The sequence below is a fragment of the Chanodichthys erythropterus genome, chromosome 11, assembly GCF_024489055.1.
Source record: "Chanodichthys erythropterus isolate Z2021 chromosome 11, ASM2448905v1, whole genome shotgun sequence".
Lineage (NCBI taxonomy): Eukaryota > Metazoa > Chordata > Actinopteri > Cypriniformes > Xenocyprididae > Chanodichthys > Chanodichthys erythropterus.
Window position 1 is genome coordinate 3,727,004 of NC_090231.1, and position 27,631 is coordinate 3,754,634.

The following is a 27,631-nucleotide window of genomic DNA, read 5'->3' on the forward strand; positions in this document are numbered from 1 at the left end:
GTAAAATATAAATTGTTATAATTTTTTGATTGAGGTTCATATTAATATAGACTAATACTGACAGACACAGACGTCAACATGCAAATAAAGGAACAGAGGTGGACAAACACACAAATATAGAGGAAGTGAATATGATATGGGGGTTTTGAGTAATAAACAAATGATGTGAAATGATGTGATGAAAGAGGGATGAGAGCAGATATAATGATCACACTGTTTAAAGCTGCAGACAGAAACATCAGACTCAGGACAGAAACACACGACCTCTAAAGTAAGAACAACTCACATGTTCATTCTTCAAACACAACTAGACTTTGAGATGTTAATATTGTCTGAATGATTGTGAATTTACTGTTTTTTTTAAATGACATGATCATGTTTTACTCCAAGATGAATATGGGATTATCTGAGTTTTTCAATGTGTTTCTTCCTCAGAAATGGAGCAAACTCTATATTTCATTCTTCTTCTCATTGGTGAGTGTGTTTGTTGTTTTATTGATGGTTTATAGTTTCATCAGGTTTGACTCTGTTATGAAAAGCATTAAATCAAACCCTCTATTTCACAGCTCTCTGCTCCGTATCTGAATGTGTTCAGCGTCAGTATTACTTTATACGTGAGGCGAAGAACTGGACTGAAGCTCAGAGATACTGCAGAGAGAATTACACAGATCTGGCCACCGTTGACAACATGAACGACATGAACGAGGTGAAGAGAGTGAGTGCTAATCCTAATAACTATGTCTGGATTGGGCTGAAGAAGACGAGTGTTGATGAATGGCAGTGGTCTTCAGGTGAACCTGCGCTCTATCTGAACTGGTCTACTGGACAACCAGATGGCAGAGATGAGGAGTGTGCTGTGATGAAGAATGGACAATGGAGTGATGTGTCATGTAGCAACAGCCGGACTTTCATCTGCAACATCTGTGAGTTCAACTTTTTAAAATTACAACCATTAATTTATATATGCACCATATAGCAAATATAACGGCTCCAGAATATTTACTTCTGATTAGAAAAACACGCTTCAACTGACGCCTTAATGTTTAATATCTTCATCACAAAGGGTCAGCACCACCAACATCATACCCAGTCAACAGTTTGTCTCTCAGTGATGTAAAAGTGTAACCTCACAGCGCTCTCACTGTGTGCTCATACTGTGGTCACAATGTGAGATCACCCCAGCTAGAAATGTTACTGCTCAAAGCACAGAACATTACAATAATAATGAACACAAACAACTTACAGAGCTTTACTTGTTCCACCTGACTGCTGCAGATTTATTCTGGTGTGGATTGTGTTGAAATAGAAACGCTCCAGGTAGAGCCTCACGGGTTTCCATCTCATAATTATAGTTACTCATGGAGTGAACGCAGCAGGAGCTCATTGTTTTGGTTCAGGAGGAACTGTTAAAGGCGCTGCTGTTTGTTTTTGGCTCTCGGTGACTGAAGTCTGTCTAACTCTGTATAACCTTATGAAACGCTCTGATGACGAGTGATGCAGGTGCATATGCATTTATCAGAATTAAAACAGGCAAATAATGTTGCCTAAATAATTTATTTCATTTGTACAGAGCCCCTAAAGGGACATGGTGGTGGAAAAAAATTGGGATTGGAAGAAAAAACTATTTTTCAAATCTTTTGCGTTCTCTAACAAAACCTGTTGTGAGTTCAGACAAACACTTCCTGTTTAATTTTCCCTTCAGACATGTCTACACTCAAAAAAATAAAACTTTGGTTGAACATGATTTAATCGTGGACAGTGGTTCCACGTGATTACACCACATTATCTTAACAACACTAGATGATGTTAAACCAGCTTGAAATATCTGTGTTCATTTTACATGAACAAATGACATTGATTAAACATGATTTACATACTTAAGATGAAACAATGGTTTTTATTGAACTATAATTAATCATGCTATCTTAAATTTAATCCTTGATGTTAAGCCTATAGGTTTAAATCACTTTTAATGAATCCCATTTAGTCAAGTTACTACTATATGTTATAAAATAATATCACATCACCATTTTTCCCCATACTTCAAACATGACTACAAACGCAGCAAATATGTAATAAATCCTTTTTACTAGGGAACAGATTACAGCAGGTGTCACACTTTCAACAACACTTCAAACACTTAAAGCCTGAATTTTTGACCTAATTTATATAAAACACAAATGTGTACAGAAATGTTTTCCTTTACACAGGAACTGCTTCCTATTTCTCCATGAACATGTTCACATGACATGACTGCATGTGCTCTTAAGGAAAAGTTTAAAATTATTATTATTTTTTTAACTTGACAACAAATTCAGAACATTCAAAGCAGTTCAGCATTAGCATACTTAATTCTACAATGCAAAATGAAAATGAAAAACAGGTTCACATTCCTACATGTACAACAAATGCAGGTTAAACCGTTAAAAAAAAAATATATATAATATATATATATTATATATAAAAAAAAAAACTTAGCAAAGTGTGTTTGCTTTTAATGCATTTCAAAAAAAAAAAAAAAAAAAAAATCTGCATCTGCAATTCCAAAAAAAAAAAAAAAAAAAAAAAGAGTCATCTTTGTGTCCATCAAGCTGTCTGTAATTCTATTCTAATTCCAAAATGTGCCTGCATAATTTTTGTAAAGGACAAGCAAATACAACGTGTGCTGTAGAACATCTTTGAAAACTATTTAAAATACATTTTCATTAAAACGTCTTTCCTTCAAGAACACTCAGAAGCCATTAAAACCATCAGTTAAAAACCAAAAATTGTTTAAAAGGACAAGTTTGACAAAAAAAAATAAATAAATTGTTAACATTAACTAACCCATGTGTCGTTGAAACCCCTGATGGTTTTCCTTGACCTTCTGACTTATGTACAAAAACCTAAAAAAGGCCAAAAATCAATAAAGGCGTTAAAATGTGTGGACATGAAACATGAGCTTGCTTTGACTATTTGACACAAAAACAATTAGCTACAGTTTCAGGGTGTAAAAAGCTTGGTCTTGAGCACTTGAACTTTGGTGGAGAGTTTGTGTCCATCAAGCTCCAGGAACACTTTTTGCAGGAGTTCAAAGGTGTATCGAAGCTCCTTCGGATAACTTAGATTTAGGGCATATATTAGCCCAATCAGCAATGCAACACCATTAGTTACATTACCAAGCCCTTCTAGTGCTGTAACTCCTTCAAAAACTACTCCAACGTCAGCAGGTTTATCTTCACATCCTTCACCTCCTTCACATCGGATGACAAAAACGCCCATCACCATTTCTTTGAGTGCAGATTCAGAGTTGGAAAAATCGACATCCTATAAACAGAACAAAGTACATTAATAATAATATAAAATGTATTGTTAAACAAAAAAATATTGTCAGAATATTCAGGCAATAATACCATGTACTCCTTGATGACATTGTCAGGATCCTCATTTAGGTAGACAAACAGGGCTTTGAGGACACACTCCCTCTTAACATTAATGCAGGCACACTAGGGAAAATAAAGAAAATTAGCATAAGAGTGAGATGCTAAAATTAACATGTACCAATAAACTAATACATTTTCAAGTCACACAAGTCATAATTGAGAAACAAATCATTAATTTATCTAGGAAAACAATTTCTGCAGTTATCATACCTTTGTAAGTGGCACAAGAAGTTTCCTTATCCTTCGTCCCTGAGCTCCACCTCTCTTGGCAAATATCTTCAGAAGACTTGGAGTGTGTTCATCCAGCTTTGAGAAGAATTTTGAAATTAAGGCGACAGTTGTTACCCGTGCAAATTCAGCACAAACCTAAAACACAAAGATAAAAACACCACAACTTTAATGTATGCCCAAAAAAGCTAGCTAGCCTATGTGTTCTCATATGGTAAAATTATTTTATTTGACTTACTGGCATTTTAATACATTTAATTTTATGTAAAATCCCACTTAGACATTAGGGTGAATTACCTCATTTTCTTGGAACAAAGCTGGCCATCTGCTCATAAAGTCAACAATAAGTGGAGATTCTTTGACAACCTCTTGTCTTCTCAATGCAAATGATAGGTCCATTAATCTTCTCAGAGTTTGCTCGTTGTTCTTCTTCTTAACCTCAGAAAGAAGGGAGACTCTTATTTGGTCCATGCTGTCAGGAGTTTCACCAGGAAGAAATGAGGGACAAAAGTTAACTTCAGCCTTGCGTGGCTTCTTGACCCCAAAAGCTGGATTGCTTACACCCATAGGTTTGTGCTTCATGGCATTTACAGTCACTTCACTACAACCAAGATTTCGCAGCTTGGTTCTGTAATTTGACATTTTATATTTAAGGCTTCTTTTCCAGCCACTGCAGCCTGTTAAGGATCCTTGTTCCTTAATGCAAGGATGCCGTTTTATAAGAGCTTCAGCCACTTCACTGAATTCAGCATCAGACAGGTACACTTTGAATTTTACTATTTCTTCAGCAAGTCCATTGAAAATGTCTGATTTCAGCTTTGGGTCTGGATTCAGCAGAACGCCATTTTTTTGGTATTCTGAATTGCCTTGTTCCAGCTTAATTTCTGCATCATAGGAGAAACGGGGTACAACAAAACAGGTTGGCCAAGAAGACCTTGTATTCAAAGTCAACTCTTGGGGGTCAAGGGATGAAGAACGTGATACTTCAGAGGATGATCTTGAAGACAGAATGTCTGTGTCACATGATGAGGGAGATAGAGATACTGCTAAAGAGTCACAGAGTTTGATGACCTTAAGGGTGCTTTTGTTCTGAACATCAGTTGTGGAAGTCAGGTTCACAAAATCTTCTAAGTCAGGGTCCATGATTTGAAGTCTGAATTCTCCCATCAAATTACACTGTGTCTGTATCTCATTCATCAACTCTGCCAAAGAACAAAGGACATCATTCTGAAGTGTCACTTTCTGTGCACTGTTCTCTCCCAGAATTACACGCAGGATGATGGTGGATGTCATTTTTACAATCCTGTTGATGAGAAAAAAAAAAGAACTGTATTGTTTGCACTGTAGGTACATAAGCTTCATTCATACGGTTAAACAAGAAATATTTAAATGGCAACTGTTATGAATGAATTTGTCTTTTCAGCGACACCAAACAAACATCTCCAACCTTGTAGTCAGCCAATGGATAGTCATCAGCCAATTCACTTAGTTCAAGAAAGAAAATCTCCCTTGATGGAGAAGAGGTCAGTTCAAAGGCCCTAAAATGCTCTCTATACCAACCACACAGACCTTTCAGTACAAAACACAGTCCATTCTGCACTATACACATCTGAATAATCTCTGCAAATTCAGGGAGCCCGTCTAAAGAGCGACAAACCACAATCATCCCATTTCTGTAACTGAGGCCTTTACTGGTGACACTTGTGGTGATCTGGATGGATTCAGTGTCTGGGTACTTGTCTTGGATGACCTGTGTTATTTCCGTTCTCAAAACAGTCAGAGGCACTGTTGACAGATTGACAGATTGTTGCCCTGGAAGTCAGCCGACATTGGCTTAATGTAGCACCATCTTGTATATGTTACATATTACCACGCTTGTTTGTACAGTTTTAACCACTTCCCTTTTTTTCTGTGCTTCTAATATGTAAAGCTGCTTTGAAACAATTACCAATTGTAAAAGCGCTATATAAATAAATTTGACTTGACTTGACTTGACTTAGCTGCAAGTGTAAGGGGGATATTTTTGAAACAATTGGTAACCCGAGCAACTTGCTTGAAAAAGCGGTGTTTGGCTTCAAAGCGCATAGTCCACACATGCGCAAGTGGACCATATGACTTGATAAGTGCAGGGTAGTGTTCCAAAAAGTGCTGTTTTGGAATTAACTTCACACCTGGAAAAACTTCCTGAAACCTCTGTCGGTGTTCAGAAATTTTGCCATCAAGGTATGCAATTGACTCATCAGTGTGAACTGGTGATACCACAAGCTCAACAATGTCTTTGAGATCCATAAGCACCAGCCATGCAGGCTCATCTTCTGGCACCATGTGTCCTACAAGAAATGGAAGCAACCTTATCAGGTTCCAGTTCTCGTGAGCATTGCCTCCAATAGTATTCTGGCTGAACATTGAGCGAGGGATTGCATGAGGTCTGTTTGTCTTATTCACCCATTTATAGGGGAAATTAACAATACGTTCATTGAGAAATTCAAAGGTGAAGTACTTCTTTGATAAAAGCATTGATAAACAATGTTTAAGCTCAAATGGTACAACGCCTTCAAAAACATCATGCATTACATCCGGGGGATAGCCAGAGAGAACATGAAAATGTGCAAGGCGTGTGGAGAATACACATTCTTTTTTAACACCAAAACAACAGCTGCCAGTCTGTTGTGCAGATTTCAGGTGAGCATCTAACTCTCTCTCTTTCTAAGGCTAAACCCACCTGACCGAACCTCATTAGTCTGAATTTCCGAGCTATTTCCAGTGCAGAATCTGCAGTAATACGCAGAAGAAAAACTCTCAACATAACCAGCTATGCTATGGGCCCCAAGGTTGTCTGCAATCACAACATGAACAGTACCCTTCACAAAATGACCAACTGAAGGAATAAAAATGCCAACTTCTTCTAAATGTGGCAGGTCCTCAAGAAGAGGCTCAAGGATTTTACTGAAGCCGTATTCTTTCACGTCATTACTTTTACACAACACAGCCAAGTAAATGGACGACATTGTTGCATGAGAACTTGTAGGGAAATTGCTTAGAGTCCAATACACTGCACAGAGCTTGTGTGCTCTCCGAGAGGTACCAAGAGGGTTACACACTTCAAAATCATCAACATACAACCTTAACAAAAGGCGTAAGTCATCTCCTGACAGGAATGCATTTTCCCTAAAGATACTGCCATCCTGATAAGATGAATAAACAGCTTCATTATGCTCATATCTGTGGTTTGCCAGTATTGTTTCAATCACATCCTCCTTGGCTAACAGCTGTTGCAGGAATTTTAAAATGGGAACATACTGAAAAGTTTTTCCCTGTTGTGAATCAAGGATGTACTCAACAGGTTCAACAACACAAAAGTGACTTTTATAAAACTCCTTGCGCTGATACACTGTGCTTAGTGGACCACGCGGTTCTATTGCTGTGTGCAGTGGATGAGACTCACACACAGCTTTAGCAATATTTTGAATAATTGCATCATCACAGTCAAGACTGTGTTCCTGAAACAGTTCTTTGAGCCTGTCACATGTAGCAGTTTGGGATGAGGTACTCAACAAAAAGTGCAGCTCTTCTAAAAACTCATTAACTGCTATGCCTGGAACATGAAAGAAATGTTCCAATTTCAATAACATTGCTGCAAAATTTTCAACAATAACACCAGGTAGGTCCTGAACTTCTGCACTGCTTTCAAAACATACATTATCAGAAGCAATCACTGTCACTGTCACACTCATGTGTCCTAGACGTAGACACTACACCAAACTTAAAGTCACTCAATGAATGGGGAGTGTGTTTTCGGTTTTTGTGGGACCTAAAGGTACTGTAAACATTTGTCTGAAAATCACAACCAGAAAACATGCAAGTAACCACTTCATTTTTCTTCAAATGTGTACCCATGTGAACAAAATAATCCTTTTCACAACTAAGTCCAGAGTTTGAACACAGATGACAGCTGAAGGTAGTCAGTTCTGATTGTGCAGGATCTTGATGATTTGCATGGACTCTACTAAGATGGACCAATAAAGCGTTCCATGTCTTAAAAGAACAAGGACAACTTGAATGCATGCATGGGAATGAGTGGCTTCGGCCAAAGTGTTTATGCTTTAACTTGTAATGTTTCAACAACTCAGATCTAGAAGATGCTGAAAACTCACAGGTCTTACACTTCAACATATCTAAATGGGTCTTTCAGTGTTAAGCCAAAGAAAAGTTGTCAGACAACTGAGAAAATTGAATAAAAAAAATAAAAAAAAGTGTTGATTGTTGTAGTTCATGGTCTGAAATCATATACAAATATAAGCTATTACAGCCGGGCCATATACACAATTATTTGATATCTTGATATTGTCAAATTTCTTAACGATATTCAATATATTTCTCGATATGTTTGCATTTTCTTTTCAATAATACAAAAATTCAGATTTTATTGTAACCCCATTAAAAAAAAAAAAAAAAAAAAAAAAAACAATAACTATTTTAGAACAGCTATTATAGTGTAAAATGCAAACGTATAAAATAAATATATAAAAGAATATAAAAAGGGCAATACTGGATCCTTGGCACAAAGTTTTAGGTAAGTATGCTTGAATCTGAAATATTCTAAATTTGCAATATTCTAAAATTCTACATGGTCCTCAACATTACTGCGATATTATCTCTAATATTCAATGCATCTCCCAGCCCTAATGGCTATTCTCTCAAAAAAGCAGTAGTATTAACAGACATAAAATCACAATGATGCAAATGGATGGACATGCAAGTTACCCGTTTGTTTGAGGTTTGATTTGAGTTGTTGGCGTGGTGATCTTTCAGGCATAAAAATCGTGCATTCTGTCATAAATACATTAGTATAAACCTACATAATAAAGCAGTTGGCTAATATAGTTTCTAATAACACTAATGCAAATAGATGGGCACATACCTGTTTGTCGTTTAATTCAGTTGATAGCGTGGCGATCTCTTTCAGGCATTAATCTGGCATTCTGTCGTCAACAAGGCACCACCAGCGTTGCCATATTATAATATTACAATACATGTGTTATGACATTGCTGCTGTATTAATTAAATTGCAATATTACCCGTTTTTGGAAATAGGCTAAATTTACTACTCCCCTAGAGAAAAACAGATGAGTTTGATCACTTTTTAAATCTAATTTTTTTTCAAAAATATGTTCAGACGATCTCTGGGTCTAGCGTAGGCACTTTCAGTTTAGTTTAGCACAGACCATTGAATCTGACTAGCATCTCACTCTTAAATTACCAAATAGTTTCAACAATTTTCCTATTTAAAGCTTCACATTTCTGTAGTTACACTGTGTACTAAAACATTTTTGAGCAAGATGCTACTAGACTAATTGGATTTAATGAAAACTAAGTGCCACGGCCAGACCCAGAGATTAGCTGAACAGATTCAAAAATGGTCGAAGTCATGTTTTTTTCTCTAGGCGAGTTGTAAAATGAGAATTTCATAAATGCCATAAATACATTACGTTCAACCAATATAATAAAACTGTTAGCTAATATTGTTTCTAATAACATTGATGCAATTGAATAGATGAGTGACAGTTAACAGTTAACAGTTACTTGTCTGTTTGCTGTTTAATGCAGTTTATGACGCGGCCATCTCATTTAGGCTTAAAATCGTGCATTCTGTCATAATAACACATTAGTATCAACCGACATCATTAAAAAGTTTGATTTTATTGTTTCTAATAACATGAATGGAAACGGATGAACACGTACCTGTTTGTTTTAAGCTTATTTCCAGTTAATGGCGTGGCGATCTATTTCCGACATGCGCAGCATTAACGCATTTTATGATTATTGCCGCCCTGATATGCAAATTGTGTCACAGCAAATTTCCGCTTCCTTTAGGTTGAGAATGTCGTTTATTTTCAGGATGTTTTGACATTCAGTACGACTGACTTTATAAAAACACACATTTTATATGTGCAATTGACTTTTTTAAAACATTATTTGTATAAGTCTGATTGATTATCTAGCTTCTTCTTCTTCTATGGATTTACTGGCAGGTCGCATACAAACTTTTTGGGTGCATACCGCCACCTGATGTGCTGGAGTGTGAAGTGATTTCAGACTAGGTGTATAATGTGATGTCTATCTTCTAAGTTCACTATTCTTAATGAATTGTATAATTTTCTTTATTATTTTACCAGATCATTGCTCAGTGTTTAATATGTTGCATACGGAAAATTCATTGCATCCTAAGTTCTGTAGTTCTCTTCTAGTTTCTTCCTTCAAAATAAAAGTTATTTTAAATTAGTACATATGAATAATTTTTATGTGCTTTAATTTTCAAAACTTAGAAAGTAGATATTAGACCAAATAAATATGAACAACAGTAAAGGCCTTAATTTTTTTAAAATTAAATATTCATTTATGTTGCTTTGCACTAAATGTGCACAATAAATGTTGATTATTAAACTCCACATTAGCTTTATTTTGTCACTAGACATACTAATAGACTAATGTGTGCTTTATTCAACATAAACCAAATACCCTTTAAATGGATATAATACATTGTCTTTCAAATAACAGCAAGTTAAGACAAATAATAAACTTAAAAACACCAATAACCATTTAATTGCACTTCTATAATTATAGTCAAGCTATAAATTAATAAACAAAAGATATTTAAAGAAGCATAAATATTATGTAAGTTATTATATTTTTTCTAATTCAGTCATAACAGTTTGACTGAGCTAAGTGATTGAAACATGTACATTTAAAATGAAAACTTTAAGTTAAACCAATGAGTGACAGTTTTAAGTCAGTTTAACATAATGCAATCACATTGAAATGAAAAATAGCCACAATGGCATTAATTCAACATGAATTGTTTAGGTAAAGTGAACAGAACTGAAAATTAGTGCTGCGTCCCAATTCACCTATTTATACTACGCCCTAAAAGTATGTGCTCTTTCTGTGAACAAAAAGTACTTACTTTTGAATGTGTAGCAAAAGAGTAGACAAGCTTTGGGACATACTATCATGTCATACAATTGTGTCTTTTCTTTCTGTCGCAACCTGTCACCGCAAACTGCCCTGTCAATCATCTTAAATCCTCCACATTTCATTTAGCTAATTTCCTGCCGTATCGGAGAGAAATGCAGCACGTTGATCTGCAGTCGCGGGTCTTTCATGTGGAGAACTCTCCTCATATTAATGCATAATGATGCATTTAAAAGTTAATGGCCAATCAGATCTTTATAAAAGTCCACATTGGTATTTGTAGATGAAAAATAACACATATAACATTAAATGAATATTTTCTATCAGGTTCAACTTTTTATTAGTCACTCAAATCTCTCAGCGTCGGTCGCACACATATCCGCCATGTTTTGTAGTTTAACACTTTTTACTCGTGTTTGTAGTTCAGAACTGAATCCTTGTCCAATGTGCAATGGATTGTGGTCAATATTAGCCGTTATAGTGTGCACGGATCCACACTTCGAAAATCTACCGGAAATAGTAGACCATCCAGGGACTTTTGGCATACTCTTTTCAGCATACTATACTTTGGGACACACTTATTTTAATCTCACATACTATTTAGGATGGATAGTATGGACATTGGGATGCAGGGCAAGTCTATGTGTGCACATGCCTGGTGTTCAACAGCTGTACAACATTTTAGTAACATTTTACAGGTTTTGCACTTTGCAGACGGTCCCTTCAGCTCCTGCACATAGAGATCAATGTATTTACAGTGAAGAATTGTTTGAGGAAAATTAGGTTGTAGCTCATTGTCTATGATTGTAAAGAGATGTTATTGTGTTTTAACAAAGTTTAGCTCATGAGTTATTGATCCAGAAAATCTGAATCTGTGAATATGTTGCCAACTTTACTGAACTTATCCGTTCAGGTGTCTTTCACTGACGTCAAACCGTGTCTTGAACTAAACACTGAACATTTATTTAGATTTCAGTCTCAGTTCAGAATCAAACTCTAACTGCTCCATTGTTAATGTACAGAGCTGTCTGAACCACTGCCTGACGGAAATTAAACAGGAAGGGTTTGTCTGAATTCACAACAGGTTGTCAGAGAACGCAAAAGATTAGAATTTTTTTTTTTTTTTTTCCCCTTCCATCCCAATTTTTCCTACCACCATGTCCCTTTAGGGGCTCTGTACATCTAAAAGGTAGAAAAACGTAGAAATTCAGTTTTGTAAAAAAAAAAAAAAAGAAAAAAAAAGTTTAAATTATTTAAATGTCAATGTTTTTTAAGCTATGTGTAAAATAATAATAATAATAATAATAATAATAATAATTATAATAAAACAAATAATGTGTAAATTAGGGCTGCACGATTAATCGCATGAGATTGTCACGCGCATTTCTTCAGTAAAGCCGGTTCCCTGATTACCGCTAAATCTCCATCACCTGCTTTCAAATGGAGCGGCATTTAATAGACAGAGCCGTAGATCACTGACAAGCTACGCAATATCACGCTCATATCACAGATTAACGAACGCGATATTGTGTGGCTTGTCAGTGATCTACGGCTCTGTCTATTAAATGCCGCTCCATTTGAAAACTGCGGTCAAGCCAGCCGCCACCCAGAAATGAGCGGTCAATCTAGCCGCCCCTATATTTCGCGGTCCGTGCATACACTTGGTATTACGGTAAGACTGTCTGTGAACCGATCTGAACGTGATTTCACATTCATTCATTTATTCAGTCAGTCAGTCAATAAAAATAACTAAAAAAAAAAATTTCACAGCTCAATTTCACCTGAAAATGATAGTAAACCTCAAAGCCTGACATTGTATGCTGCTGAATTCCAAAATTAAAGCCCTCCAACACTCATATGCTGTTTTGTCCATACATTGTGAAACTGAATACATTTCACAGAACTATTTTACCTCGTGTGGAGAGGACACCTTATCACAGTGTTAACGGCACCGTTTCAGCAGGATATTCTGATGTTGGATTCCAAAATAAGAGCCCCCCAAAACTCATGTTTCTGCTGTTTTGTTCATATTTTCATATTTTCAGAAATTCATAAAAAAATAAAATCCTAGTTTCCACAGACCAATTTCATCTCAGCTGGAGAGGACACCTTCTCACAGTGTCAACTGCACCGTTTCAAGACATTCTGATGTTGCATTCCAAAATAAGAGCCCCCCAAAACTCATGTTTCTGCTGTTTTGCTCATATTTTCAGAAATTCATAAAAAATAAAATCCTAGTTTCCACATAATAATTTCACCTCAGGTGGACAGTACACCTTGTCACGGTGTCAACTACACAGTTTCAGGACATTCTGATGTGGCATTCCAAAATAAGAGCCCCCCAAATCTCATGTTTCTGCAGTTTTGCTCATATTTTCATATTTTCAGAAATTCATAAAAAATAAAATCCTAGTTTCCACAGAATAATTTCACCTCAGGTGGAGAGGACACCTTCTCACAGTGTCAACTGCACCGTTTTAAGACATTCTGATGTTGTATTCCAAAATAAGAGCCCCTTAAAATTCATGTTTCTGCTGTTTTGCTCATTTTTTCAGAAATTCATAAATAAAATCCTAGTTTCCAGAGACTAATTTCACCTCAGCTGGAGAGGACACATTCTCATAGTGTCAACTGCACCGTTTCAAGACATTCTGATGTTGCATTCCAAAATAAGAGCCCCCCAAACTTCATATCTATGCGCTGTTTTGACTATACGTTCAGAAAATCATAAAAATAAAAGTCCTAGTTTCCACAAAACAAATTCACCTAAGATGGAGTATACACCTTCTCATAGTGTCACCTACATCGTTTCAGGACATTCTGATGTTGTATTCCAAAATAAGAGCCCCCCCAAACTTCATATCTATGCCATGTTTTGTTTATACATTCAGAAAATCATAAAAATAAAAATCCTAGTTTCCACAAACCAATTTCACCTCAGATGGACAGTACACCTTGTCACGGTGTCAACTACACTGTTTCAGGACATTCTGACGTTGTATTCCAAAATAAGAGCCCCCCCAAAACTCATGTCAGCTGTTTTGACTATACATTTAGAAAATCATAAAAATAAAAGTTCTAGTTTCCACAAACCAAATTCACCTCAGATGCACAGTACACCTGCTCATAGTGTCAAATACACCGTTTTAGGACATTCTGATGTTGTATTCCAAAATAAAAGCCCCCCAAACTTCATATCTATGTGCTATTTTGTCTATACATTCAGAAAATCATAAAAAGAAATGTCCTAGTTCCCACAAAACAAATTCACCTAAGATGGAGAATACACCTTATCATAGTGTCAGCTACATCGTTTCAGGACATTCTGATGTTGTATTCCAAAATTAGAGCCCCCCAAACTTCATACACAGTTTGGAATACAACGTCAGAATGTACTGTAACAGTGTATTTGACACTGTGATAAGGTGTACACCCCATCTGACATTAAATTGTTCTGTGGAAACTAGGACTTTTCTTTTAAATGATTTTCTGAATGTATAGACAAAGTGTATATATGAGATTTTGGGGGGCTCCTATTTTGGAATACAACATCAGAATGTCCTGAAACAGTGTAGCTGAAACTGTGAGAAGGTGTACTCTCCAGCTGAGGTGCAATTGATTTGTGGAAACTAGAACTTTTATTTTTATGATTTTCTGAATGTATAGACAAAACAGCCGAAACATGAGTTTTGGGGGGTTCTTATTTTGGAATACAACATAAGAATGTCCTGAAACGGTGTAGTTGACACTATGAGAAGGTGTACTGTCCATCTGAGGTGAAATTGGTCTGTGAAAACTAAGACTTTTATTTTTATGATTTTCTGAATGTATAGACAAAACAGTGCATAGATATGAAGTTTGGGGGGCTCTTATTTTGGAATACAACATCAGAATGTCCTGAAACGGTGCAGTTGACACTGTGAGAATGTGTCCTCTCCACCTGAGGTGAAATTAGTCTGTGGAAACAAGGATTTTATTTTTTATGAATTTCTGAAAATATGAGCAAAACAGCAGAAACATGAGTTTTGGGGGGCTCGTATTTTGGAATGCAACATCAGAATGTTTTGAAACGGTGCAGTTGACACTGTGAGAAGGTGTCCTCTCCACCTGAGGTGAAATTATTCTGTGGAAACTAGGATTTTATTTTTTTATGAATTTCTGAAAATATGAAAATATGAGCAAAACAGCAGAAACATGAGTTTTGAGGGGCTCTTATTTTGGAATACAACATCAGAATGTCTTGAAACGGTGCAGTTGACACTGTGACAAGGTGGACTGTCCATCTGAGGTGAAATTAGTCTGTGGAAACTAGGATTTTATTTTTTATGAATTTCTGAAAATATGAACAAAACAGCACAAACATGAGTTTTGGGGGGGCTCTTATTTTGGAATCCAACATCAGAATATCTTGCTGAAACGGTGCCGTTAACACTGTGATAAGGTGTCCTCTCCACACGAGGTAAAATAGTTCTATGAAATGTATTCAGTTTCACAATGTATGGACAAAACAGCGTATGAGTGCTTTAATTTTGGAATTCAGCAGCATACAATGTCAGGCTTTGAGGTTTACTATCATTTTCAGGTGAAATTGAGCTGTGAAATATTTTTTTTTAGTTATTTTTATTGACTGACTGACTGAATAAATGAATGAATGTGAAATCACGTTCAGATCGGTTCACAGACAGTCTTACCGTAATACCAAGTGTATGCGCGGACCACGAAATATAGGGGCGGCTAGATTGACCGCTCATTTCTGGGTGGCGGCTGGCTTGACTGCAGTATTTGAAAGCAGGTGATGGAGATTTAGCGGTAATCAGGGAACCGGCTTTACTGACGAAATGCGCGTGACAATCTCATGCGATTAATCGTGCAGCCCTAGTGTAAATAGAACAATACAAAAACTTTATAAATACCTTTTTTTTAACCTAGACCCATACATTCTATTGGCTCAGTCTGAAATTCGATTTTTTTTCCCCAAAAATGCTACAAATCCATCCTTCTTAAAAAAAAAAAAAAAAAAAAAAAAAAAAAAAAAAATTGGTGTCTTTAAAAAGAAAAAAAAAAGAACATGGAACACACGACATCAGGGACTCATACTATAAATTAATATAAACCAAATAAATGCAAATGCATGAAATAAATAACAGCCAAATAAAATAAATAGTAAACTAAATAGTAAAATAAAGTAAATATTTTTAATTTCATGTTTTAATATTGTCCACCACATAAAACAAATAATTTAAAAATAACACACATACAAATACCTGTTACGATTGTGCAGGCATGAGAGAGTGAGAATCCAAATGCAAACGCCAACGTTTAATAACAAAAAGGTAATCCATAACCAGGAGTAATCCATACACACCAGACGAGAGCAACGACAAGAACGCACACACAAGAGAAACGACCAACAAACAACAACTGAAGCGTAAAATAGACATTAACAATGAACAGATAAGGGACAGGTGTTGGTGATATGATGTCATGGTAACTAATGAGGGTAATTATAACGACACAAGGGCTGCGTTCCAGTTCGATTTTCTACCGAGGGAGCGAGTCTACTTCATATGTACACTTCAGGCAGCTCCATAACCCACAATGCAACACGATTGTGACATCACCGCATATCGCGTTTAATTTACCCCACCACAAACAACTCTATGATATATTAATTATTTTTAAAACATTTAAAACACACATATACATATAGAATGCTGTATTAAACAATTTTGTAAGGGAAAAAATAAATAATAAATCAGCTCCATTGCGGATTCCAAGTGATCAAGGGCTTAGGATGTTCCAGTTCCATAGGCTACAAAGGTTTTTTTTTAAATTTTTTCATTTTTTTATTGCTTTAAACAACAAAATACAACAACATATATTTTGAAGCCAGGGAAGCAAAGAACAACCATAGGCTACAAAGGTTCCGCCAGAAGTGGGCACTCATGCAACGTAAGCAATGACGTACATCCAAGTCAACGAGACCGAGGCCGTTTCTCAATATGCGTACTTGTCTGTTCTTGTGTTCTTGTGGACTTGTGAAACGTCATCAGTCGCTGTCCAAGTACTGTTCCAATTCAAAGTTCGCATCTAGCCAAGTTCAGTTCAAATTCCCGGATGTGTTCTTGATCCGCCCCTTTTATCGAGGATGCATCGAGAGGTGACTTGTGCAGACTTGAGACAGCCAGGTATCCCAGAATGCATCTCGCACTAACCAGCAAGCGTCAATAGTAAAGGAGAAACCCCCGCATAATTTAAACATATTACTGTTATTATGTCATATGTAGTTTTAAGAGTTTTTCAGGCGAGAATGTGCTGGTTTAAAGCTCAAATTTGTGGTTTATTGATAAAGATTGCGCCTTTCTGACAATTTGATCTGACATTGTCGGAGTTGTGAGATCCAGGCGCTCAGCGCTCATGTGCCCAGCCGAGAGCAGCCTTACCTCGGCTAGTCCTTCTGACGTTTGCCGCTGGCTCCGTTTTGGCTGAGGGCAACGTGACGTTTCATAACTTTATATGGTTATTTAACTCAGGGTTGCCAACTCTCACGCATCTGACATACTCTGTCACACAGTCACACATACTCTGATTAACTTCACTATTAAAATGAAATAGGCTATAACATCAAACCATGTCTCTATTTGTTTAATGATCAATAATAGCCATTATAAAAGGTAAGAAAATACAATAAGAAATAAAGCAAACAATTCAGTCAAGCGTACAAAATCAGCGCTTTAGTAGGATACAAAAGTTAAACAGGGTTGCCAACTTTGGGACTTTGGCTGGAGTGAGACTTTGTAAAAATTTCAGTTTGCGCGTGTGCGCGTAGAAAATGTTTGGTAACCCTAATTTTAAAAATCAATGTCAGCCCATGTTTTAGTATCATTGGGGTGAAATAATTTATTTTATTTTTTGTCAGTTTTGTTACCTGACAGGGGCGGAGCCAGACATTGTAAACATTCGGGGCTTAACCCAAATTTATATTTGTCCAAAGACATTTCATTTTTCTATTAATAGCTTTATTGACATGAAAGGAGCTTTTGTTGTTGTATTCTTGTTCAGAAAATGTATATTATTTGACACTGTAATTTGTATTTGTATTTGTAATTTTTGCATGTACCTCTGCTAGGGGGGTCCGGGGGTATGGCCCCCCGGAAGAAAATTTTGTACATTTTAAGGTTAAATGCATCAATCTGGTGCACTCTGGAAACTCAAAATTAAGAGCTTCAACCCATGTACAGTGTGTAAATTGAACAAAGAAACAGCATTGACTTGTACCTGGACATTAAAAAGGGTTCAAACATTTTTTTACAATACTTTTGTACTCATTTCTTTTAAAAAGATATAGGCCTATCCTTGAGCTTTTATTTTGATCACCAGATCACCAGCTGATCGCGTGCACAAATGCGCTCACTTCTCTTTAAAACACGCAGCACAGACAGACTGTATATATACTTAATCACTGTCTTTTGCTGTTTTATAAAGGCACAAAGCCATATCACAGTTTCGATTTTAGTTCGTTGGCAAACGTAGTATGTTTTAAATTTTCAATTCATTATGAAACGGTGGCGGCAGCAGAGGGTCATTAATGGAAAACACTGAATGAATGTATAGCTGATAAATGTGCTAAAGTTGTCATATGTTATATAACAAAACGTATATAACGAACTCGGTTACTTACGTAACCTCGGTTCCCTGAGAGATAAGGGAACGAGTATTGCGTTGCAAATGCTATGAGAAAATTCCTTTTCTCGAGAAAATAACGGCCATGATGTGTAAAGCAGAAGCAGCCTGGCCAGCGGCGGAGTGTGCATGATCCGGGAGTGCTGAAGACGTTCTGCGCGGCTCTGATGGGTGCGCGGCCACAAATGGGCGGCGACCGCTTCTTCCAGTGGCAGGAGCTTCACATATCCTTTTTCCTCAGCGCCCTCAACAAATAGAGCGTTAACTGTACGTACACACCGCCGCCGACTTTAGCTGCAAAGAAGCTCTGGCCGCTTTGTCAAAGGCTACGTTCACACTGCAGGGCTTAATGCTCAATTCCGATTTTTTGAAAAAAATAGATTTTTTTGCAAGCCGTTCACATTTTCAATTAAATGCGACCTTTTGTGATCTCCTGTGTGAACGTGAAATGACCCAGAAGTGACCCGCATGTGCAGAAGAGCATGCAACGGTCAACGACGTCACTCGTTGTTTGCGGAAGTAGACGGCCACTTCGTTTGTTCCAGTCTTTAACCTCCTTGTATTTGGCTCGGAGGCTTTTTATTTTTCACTGACATTGGAGCCAGGATCGTCTGTAACCACGCTCGGCCATTCCGCTGGAAATGTTATCGTAAACCACCCGGTTCCGATAAGAGCCCTTGAGTTTGGCCTGAATAGAGCTGTCACCCCAAATATTAATTAAATCTGTGACCTCGCTTCCCTTCCATTGACTGGTCTCAGCAGCATCGTCCGCCATGGTTGTTGTTTATCTTCTCGTCCCGCCTACTTCAACGCACAATTATGACATTTGTAGCGTATCAATGACGTACGGGTCGGATACATGTGGCCTGGCCGTTCAGACGGAGGTCGCATTTCAAAAGATCGGATACGTATCGGATTCAGGACCACATACCCAAGTGGCCTGGGTCACATTTGAAAAGATCAGATACAGGTCGCATGGGGCAAAAAAAATCGGAATTGGGTCGTTTCAGCCTGCAGTGTGAACGTAGCCAAAGACGCTTGTCAAAAAGTACGGGGAAGCTTGACGCTTTGGCCGCTCTGTATATTGAGTGCGCGCGCGCGGCCGGGGCTCTCTCTCTGCTCGTGCGCGCTGAAAATTTCATATTTTGGTATGAACATTAACCCGCCAGTGTAGCGGATAGCCTTTTGAGATTTGCTCGCCAAACGGAAAATCTACCCGCATTTGGCGCTTGGCGGGTGTTAATTTCGGACCCTACATGAGACTATTTTTATTGAGCACTTTAGCTAGCCCACATCATAACGCACGTCAGACAACATTTGCAACTATAGTTGAAGTCTGTAACTTAGTCTCGGCACACAGACTGATTAGGCAAGGCTACGTCTAGTGACAAGGCTCACCATTATTTGCTTACCTTGATTGTCTTCCAAACTTTCACACGTGCCGACTCCGAACCTATGCTCCGAACTCTCTCTGAACTTCTCACACGCAACTGACGTATCAGGTGCAAGGTTTTCAGTCAATCAACGATCAGAGAATACTGCAGTGAGAACGTTGTAGGGAGATGTAACAGCTGTGGGCCTTAAACTCCTCTCCTGTCATTAATACGCTGTGGTCTAGTCATCAACAGAAAATTAACGGATTGAGAGGGGAGAAAATGGATTTTGGCGTGACATTTCTTGCGTGTGCGTGAGAGCGTGAGATTGATGCTGAAAGCGTGAGTGTCACGCCAGATGCGTGAGAGTTGGCAACCCTGATTCAGTAATACAGTGTGTGAGTGTGAGTGTGTGTGTGTGTGTGTGTGTGTGTGTGAGAGAGAGTGTGAGTGTGAGTGAGAGAGAGAGAGAGAGTGTGTGTGAGCATGGATCACTCTGCATCTTCATCACTATGGCCTGTGTGGCGGGGAGCGGTACAGGTTAACACACACAAGCCCAAGTTTATCTACTTATAGAAAATTTGACTACACCACCTTGGAGGGTTTCACCCAGGAAATAGAAATAAACCCCAAAGTTTTTTTATTAGGTCACACAGGTTCGCTTCTCTTATAAAGAAATGTAGGCAGGAAACGTGGGCATCATATAAAAGTACAAAATGTATTCACAACTTGAATTCAAGATAGAAAAATCACTTAAAATGGCCTCAATGATAAGGTGCCATTCCATTAAACAGATATACACAAACAAATTACATAAGAGACAAAAACTGCACACAAAAATCACAAACTCAAATTATACCAAGTTACAAAAACAAACTTAACAACAAAAAGAAAACATAATCAGATGACATAACTCAGATCACACACTCATACACTTCAAATGTGTCACACAGCAAACGTTGAAGCAGCAGCACCACACAAGATCTTTCACCCGTGGGACCCCAGCTCCTGAAAGAAATCAGAAACAAAATAAATCTCATAAACAGAAATAAATGAAAATCAGTCAAAATGAGTCACAATTCCACCGTAAAACGATGGGTAACAGTCACCACAGTACAGCACAATTAACAATATACAGATATTCAAAAGAAAAAGATAAACAAAAACGAAAAATCTTGGTTCAAACCACAAGGAAAACAAGACTCGTAAGGAGCGGCCACATCATCCTTAGACCAGCTCCGATAACTGAACGATCCTCCACCCCAAAGTAAACCAGTAAAGATAAACTACAATCACAGAAACCAGACAGCAGCAGCAGAAGTCCCCTTAAATAGTTGTAATCAGAAAAACACAGCAGAAAAACGACCGAGCTGCAATAATAATCACCCAGGACGAAAGAGAGAATCCAAATGTGGATAGATGAGTTTTACAATCAGTTCATCACTCAGGATACGCAGCCTTCAAATAACCCGCTGTTAAACTGAAAGGAGGGTAATCAAATCCACTACAGCATCTGACGGAGACACATACACTACACACCGATGAAAAAGACGGGCTGAAACCACCGTAACAGAAAGATGGGAGGATCCGGACGTGACGCATCCCAGGCTGAAACTAACCAGCCCTGAAATAGTGAACACTCGCTGCTGATTTGTGATCACGAGTGTCAGTCATCACCCTTACTTCATTCATACAGTCACACCTGCATTGTCAGTCACCTGATACAGTACATCATCATAAAAAGCCCTCATTATATCAGACACAACTACTGCTCCTAATAGTCCCAGCTCATCGCGCTTCTTTGTGGCCTTCACAGAGGTCAGCTTTGGAAGAAACTCAGGTTTCAGGTCAGCCCACCGCTTGCCCCGCTGTAATACACTATGGAAACAATACTCCCCATTGTAAGCAGTCTTTAAACCAACCTTATTGGCACTCATGTCAAGCATGCGTGCTTCACTGATTTTAAAGCTCTTCTGAGCAGGGACGTGCACAGGAATTTTGAGGGGCAGTTGCTCTGACCTAAAAAAAGGGCAACACCCCCCAAAAAAATCACGGGCTATATGAAGGACTGAGAATACCATGAGATGCGGAAGAAATAGTCCTACCCACAATAGCGATTAAGTACAAAAACCGAACGAATCCCTTTAAATATATCATCGGATCGATGTCTTGGGGTGTGGTAACCGTGGTATAAGCGGAATAATTGACTCCGCTTCGAGTCGTGACCGAATCACCACCTCAGGTGTGCATTATTTTTCGAATAATTCAACGGCCCGTCGTCAATTATTCCTTACTTGAATCACAGCTTAAATAGTGTTTTGACATCGACAACCCAAGTGTATTTTACCTCAAACTTGCGTCTAGTTAACTTTCTAAAGTAGCAATCGCTTCTCGGGTCGACATTAACACACTGACAAAATTATATTCAGAATTAAAAATATTTTATACCACTTTTTAATGTGTGATTGTGTAAAGGTTTTCACGAGATACCAACCTTTCGCGAACTTGCTTCCAACACTCGTTCTCATGGAGGCGCGGTGCGCGCGCGAGTATGTGAGAGAGACGCGTGATTGAGAGATGCAGGGAAATGAAATGCAGCTGAACGTTTGCTCCATGAAAGACATTGACAAAGACGAAAACTAAGGACATTTAATCTATAATTTTATTTTAGTTAGTTTTGCCAAACACACATTACAGTTTTGGTTAGTTATCGTTTTTTTTTTTTTTTTAATGCCTCGTTTTTATTTTTATTTCAGTTAACAACGATGTTTTTTCCCACCTAGTTTTCGTTTTTTTTCGTTCGTTTTCGTTAAAGATTATAACCTTACTCACCTTTCCGACAACGTTAAGTCGTCTCACCCGACAATCTCCTTCTAGAGCTCATGCAGGCTCAGCTCAGGTGCCGGTCGCGTGCAGCGCTGCAGCCACATAAACAGAGTTTGCCCTTCCCCTACTGACTTTCACTTTCGGACGGGTGCCCGAATATGGAAGTGAATGAGGCTTTGCGATTTTTTTATCTAGGCCTACGTGAAATTCTGCATCCATTGTACGATATTTTTATTTATTTTTTCCCACCTCGGAAGGGCAACATGAGTCGAGAAGGGCATATGGGCAGTTGCCCGGGGAACCTGAGCAACCCCCCTGTGCACGTCCCTGCTTCTGAGCCTTAACACACTCTTTTGTGGCTGACCTGTAATCAAACGCCTCCCAGTCTGTGCCATAAACGTGAACGTGGCTGAATTGCTGGAGGATGGCATGGTATTCCTGTGGTAGCAGAATTTTGTCAGTTTTCCTGATCTTCTGCTCAATTCTGCCAAAGACTCGGTCTGCTGGGAGAAAACTGTCTGTGGCCCCTTACTGGAAAGGTATGCTCTATGCCAAGGCTGGGAAAAAACTGACGAAGTTCCATGAGTATGGACATAATGTTCATATTTTTGTTTTGCCCAAAACAAGAGTCGCTGAACAGCTGAAGCCCCCTGGATCTGCGGAGTTTGTCCTGAAGTCGAACCTTGAGGCAGTCACTCAGTGCAGAAGCAATCATATGCTGTCTTTGCTATTCTCATTCTCCTGCCACACGTAGGGATGGACATCATCTTTTTTCTCACCATGGTGCACAACAACTCCAAACAGGTACAGATACATCTGCCGTGAGTAATAGGCCTGTCCTATTGGGGTTTTTGGAAGGACCATATTTTGTATCATATCAAAACAGAGGGTCACATGACCTTCAGCAAACCTGCCTAACAGGTCATAAAACATGTGCGCTCTGCCACGATGCAAGATGAATGATGCAGATTCCATCCTCTTCTCTGTCTCAGTTAGGTTTGGATCTGTAATCCTGATCTTGTACTTGGCACAACCAGAGCATGCATCTGTAGCTGGGTGACTGAAGCCAAGATTGAAATCCTTGGAGAACACCAAGTAATAGACGGAGTAGCTGGTCTGAGCATGGTTTTGAGCCTCAAAGAGCTCATGCATCTTCTGCACATTCAGGTCACTGTGGATATACTTGCGGCCTGGTGCTCCTCTCCGCCCATAATGGCTGGCCCTGCAGGTAAAAGACTGGATGTGCTCAACAATGAGTTTGCTTCTCCTGTTGTGCTCCTCACTGTGCCGTGCACCACCTCTTCTCTCTGGATGAGCCTCAGCAGTCTCAGCATAATATTTAGCCACCCGGGACACACGGTCTTTGCTGATGCCTGTGAAAGTAAATTGTTTAGATTGAAATAAAAAGAATTACACACAACAAACTTGCTATAACACACTCTATAAAACATTATTAAAATTGTAATACCCAAAACATTGTTTCATTTGATTACTTTGGAATTAAGATATTGCTAATTATTCTACATTAAGTGAATGTATGCTTAATGTTAGTGTCTGTACTTCCCTTAGGAAGAAAAAAATATGTTAAAAGTATCACATTCTCACTGATATGTGATGATAATGAAATTCTCTGAATTCAGTTCCACTTCCTGTAATTCCAATTCAAATTCAGTTCAACATCCTGTAGGGTGAAGTCAATTCAAATTCATTCATTGAACTGAATGAAATTCTGAATTTTGCACAGCCCTGGCAGGGGTCAGGAACCTCTTTTCCATCAGTAGGCTAGTATTAGTACTTTCCATGTCACGATAGCATGCTTGTTTACAGCAAAAAATAAATAAATAAATCTTTATCGCAAGGGAGAAACCTACAAAACGGTATTAAACTAGGCAATTCTGAAATGAAAATTGTACTCACCAAACACTTTAATGAAGATCGCCTTGCAAACGGCACCTTCTCCGGGTGACTGCTGCACAAAAGACTGTACTTGACTAATCTATGTTCTGGTCTTTTCGTTTGTTCATGTCCAGGACTTTCAGATGTAGTTTTTTTGTGGTTTTCTACCCCCAGGTGTAGGTCTCACTGGCTCATCCAGGTCATCAAAAGTGTTATTACAGTTTAAAGCACTCATTTTGAGCACAAACAAACATCCCTCGCTTCAGAGCACTGCCATGCTAGATTGCATTGAACCGAATTCTGATTGGTCGAGAGGACATTTAAGCTAAAAACAGTTTCAACGCTTATAGCGGTTCAATTCAGCTAGCTGACATTTCTCATTTACATTCAAGGAGATATGGAAAATTAATGTCATATTCTTTAGTTTAGTGGAGGATTTCTGTCCTCTAGTAGAAAAAAAGATGTTTAAATGAAAAAGACACACTGAAATGAGCACTATAACCAGTAGATGGCAGCAGATGACACTTGTTAGCTCATTTGCCACTTCCTAATGTAGTTCTTTTCACGTTTTGCTTTTGGATTTATTATGAAATATCTTTAATATCAAATTATTCATTCTAATAACTAAATAAAGCATTACATACATAATATTTAAAAACATAATTAAAAACAGTAAACAGACAGATTTTGAAACATTGCTTTAAAAATTACATGACAAAGAGTTCTTTAAACTGATGTTTAAAGCTGCTGAAGCACTCAGACACAGACTTGTTCTCTTCTTCTCCTCTGTGTTGCTGCAGGTCTGTTAATCTTCATTTACTCTACAGCACTTAATGCACCGCTCTATTCTGACAAATGCTCTATTCTGTCCGTCTGTTGCTGCAGTTATCACTGTCAATCATAGGACCGATTGTACTTCAGGCCTTTTGTCCTCCTCCTTTAACTAATCAGGATCAGGAAAAACTTAATTCTGCAGTGCCTGTGGGCGTTAGACACTTACGTCCAAAGAGCTGCCCTGTGGTGAAAAACTGAACAGCTGTTTGTTTGTTATGGGTCTCCTAAAAAAGTGGGCCCTGCGTTGATTTCACAAGTGCTTTAAGACGTAATCACGCAGAGGTGATCTCATTGCGTCTCGACGCAGCGTCTTGTTCCCTATTCAGGGAACCATGGTTAAAATTTTTTGGACAAGTAATTTTTACTCAACTCACACACACTACATTTTGTGGAAAATAATGTTCCTTTTATATTTTTTTGTACTCTTTCCACCTGATGACAGGTTTAAACTAACACTCATTCTGTTCACCTGTAGGTGTCGCTGTTATCGAAATTATTATGCTACTTTTTAAAATCATCATGATGATCACAAATGTTACTTCATGTTGAATCTTTAAAATAATCCTGAAGATATTGAGAAGATTCAATATATCATCAGCTGTAGAAACAGTCTTTGAATGACACGTGTTTCTGATGTTTCCACTGCTGCTCCTGTTCACATCAAACCATAAAACAGTGTGAGAATAAAATAATTATAAAAAAAATATTTTTTTATTGTGCTTCTTAAAGCGAACACAGGACTCGTCTATGTAAATCAGATGAAGAATTGGAGAGACGCTCAGAGTTACTGCAGACAGAATCACATTGATCTGGTCAGTGTGAGGAACCAGAATGAGAATCAACAGCTTCAGAAGTTCATCAATGATAATCACATATCTGATGATGTCTGGATCGGTCTGTTCAGAGTCTCATGGCAGTGGTCAGATCAGAGTGACTCCTTATTCAGATACTGGAGGTCTGGTGAACCTAATAATGCTGGAGTTGACAACTGTGTAGCGATCACTAGTAATGACGATCTGAGAGATTGGAATGACAGCCCTTGCGACATGTATTTTCCTTTTGTGTGTCATAAAGGTGAGCAGATCCTCACAAACACACACATATCTTAAAGGGTTAGTTCACCCCAAAATGAAATTTCTGTCATTAATTACTCACCCTCATGTCGTTCCAAACCTGTAAGACTTTCATTCATCTTCAGAACACAAATGAAGATATTTTTTATGACAAAATGCTCAAAGATCAAAAAAATGAAAGATCCGCACACGAGAATGAAGTCAAAAAAGTCAAAAAGGCTCCAACGGATTTATTATGCAGAGGCCACAAAAAGTGCGAGACAAGACTGTACACTCTGCACTTGCACTTTGGATAATAAATTCGATTGATTCTCTTCAGAAAATTTGGACTAAACTGCTTGATTCATATGAACTCTATGGAGTTTTTGAAGTGTCAGTTAAGTTACAAAAACAGTCAATGGAAGGAAATCTGACAGCATTGTGTCATCAAAAAAATCTTAATTTGTGTTCTGAAGATGAATTAAAGTCTTACGAGTTTGGGATGACATGAGAATGAATAATTAATGACAGAAATTTTCATTTTGGGGTGAACTAACCCTTTAAAGCTCACACTACATGTCTGACATGACAAATTCCTCCACAGTGTTTGTTCTGCATGTTGTTTTTGATCAGTCTCTCTCTAGTTTCTGCTTGTGGTTTGTTTTGTGTCCAGAAAAACTGATTCTGATCAAACAGAAGATGACGTGGTCTGAAGCTCTGAGATACTGCAGACAGAATCATGTGGATCTGGTCTCGGTTCATTCAGAAGAGATTCAGCGTGACGTGATGAATGTGGTTAAATGGGCGTCTACTGGGGCGGTGTGGTTGGGTTTACGTCACTCCTGCACTGTGGGCCTCTGGTTCTGGGTGAGCGGACAGACCGTGTGCTATCAGAACTGGGCTCCAGGGAACGGCACAGGAGAGGACTGTGAGCATACAGTGAGATCTGGAGCAGTTCAGTCTGGAGGAGATCAGCGCTGGATCAGCCGTCCTGAGACTGACAGACTCAACTTCATCTGCAGCAGAAATTAAGAGTGAAGGATTCGTTTGTGCTGTTCTTTCACGACTGGCACATCTTTTTTAATTGGCAAACACTTTTTGTTCTGTTTTCTTCAGATAATGTGCTTATATCAGTACAATGAAATTAATTTAAGAGTATAAAATAGCAGTGTGCACTATATATGTTTTAAAGACCCCATGAAATCAAAATGAGTTTTCATCTGTGGCTTTTAGAAACATTTGAAACAACTAGACATTAGAAGATCATGATTCAAGGATTTGGCAGAAATCATATTGACTATTTAAAAGAAAATCAAAGTAAAGCACAATCACATCAGTTGATTTC

The 27,631-nt window shown here is 38.1% G+C and overlaps 1 protein-coding gene across 1 annotated transcript; it reads left to right on the forward strand.

Moving 5' to 3' along the window:
* Nucleotides 1-437: 437 nt before the first annotated feature.
* LOC137030688 (C-type mannose receptor 2-like) lies at nt 438-27,318 on the forward strand. The gene is made up of 4 exons (XM_067401127.1): nt 438-474; nt 567-923; nt 25,964-26,308; nt 26,960-27,318. Exons 1-4 carry the CDS (start codon nt 438-440, stop codon nt 27,316-27,318), a joined length of 1,098 nt encoding a protein of 365 aa, XP_067257228.1.
* The last annotated feature ends 313 nt before the right edge of the window (nt 27,319-27,631 follow it).

Excerpts from the sequence above, each read along its gene's own strand:
- LOC137030688 (XM_067401127.1), top strand. The coding sequence starts at position 438 with ATGGAGCAAACTCTATATTTCATTCTTCTTCTCATTG. Across the intron at positions 924-25,963 it reads GACTTTCATCTGCAACATCT|CGAACACAGGACTCGTCTAT; the intron begins GTGAGTTCAACT and ends TGCTTCTTAAAG. Across the intron at positions 26,309-26,959 it reads TCCTTTTGTGTGTCATAAAG|AAAAACTGATTCTGATCAAA; the intron begins GTGAGCAGATCC and ends TTTTGTGTCCAG.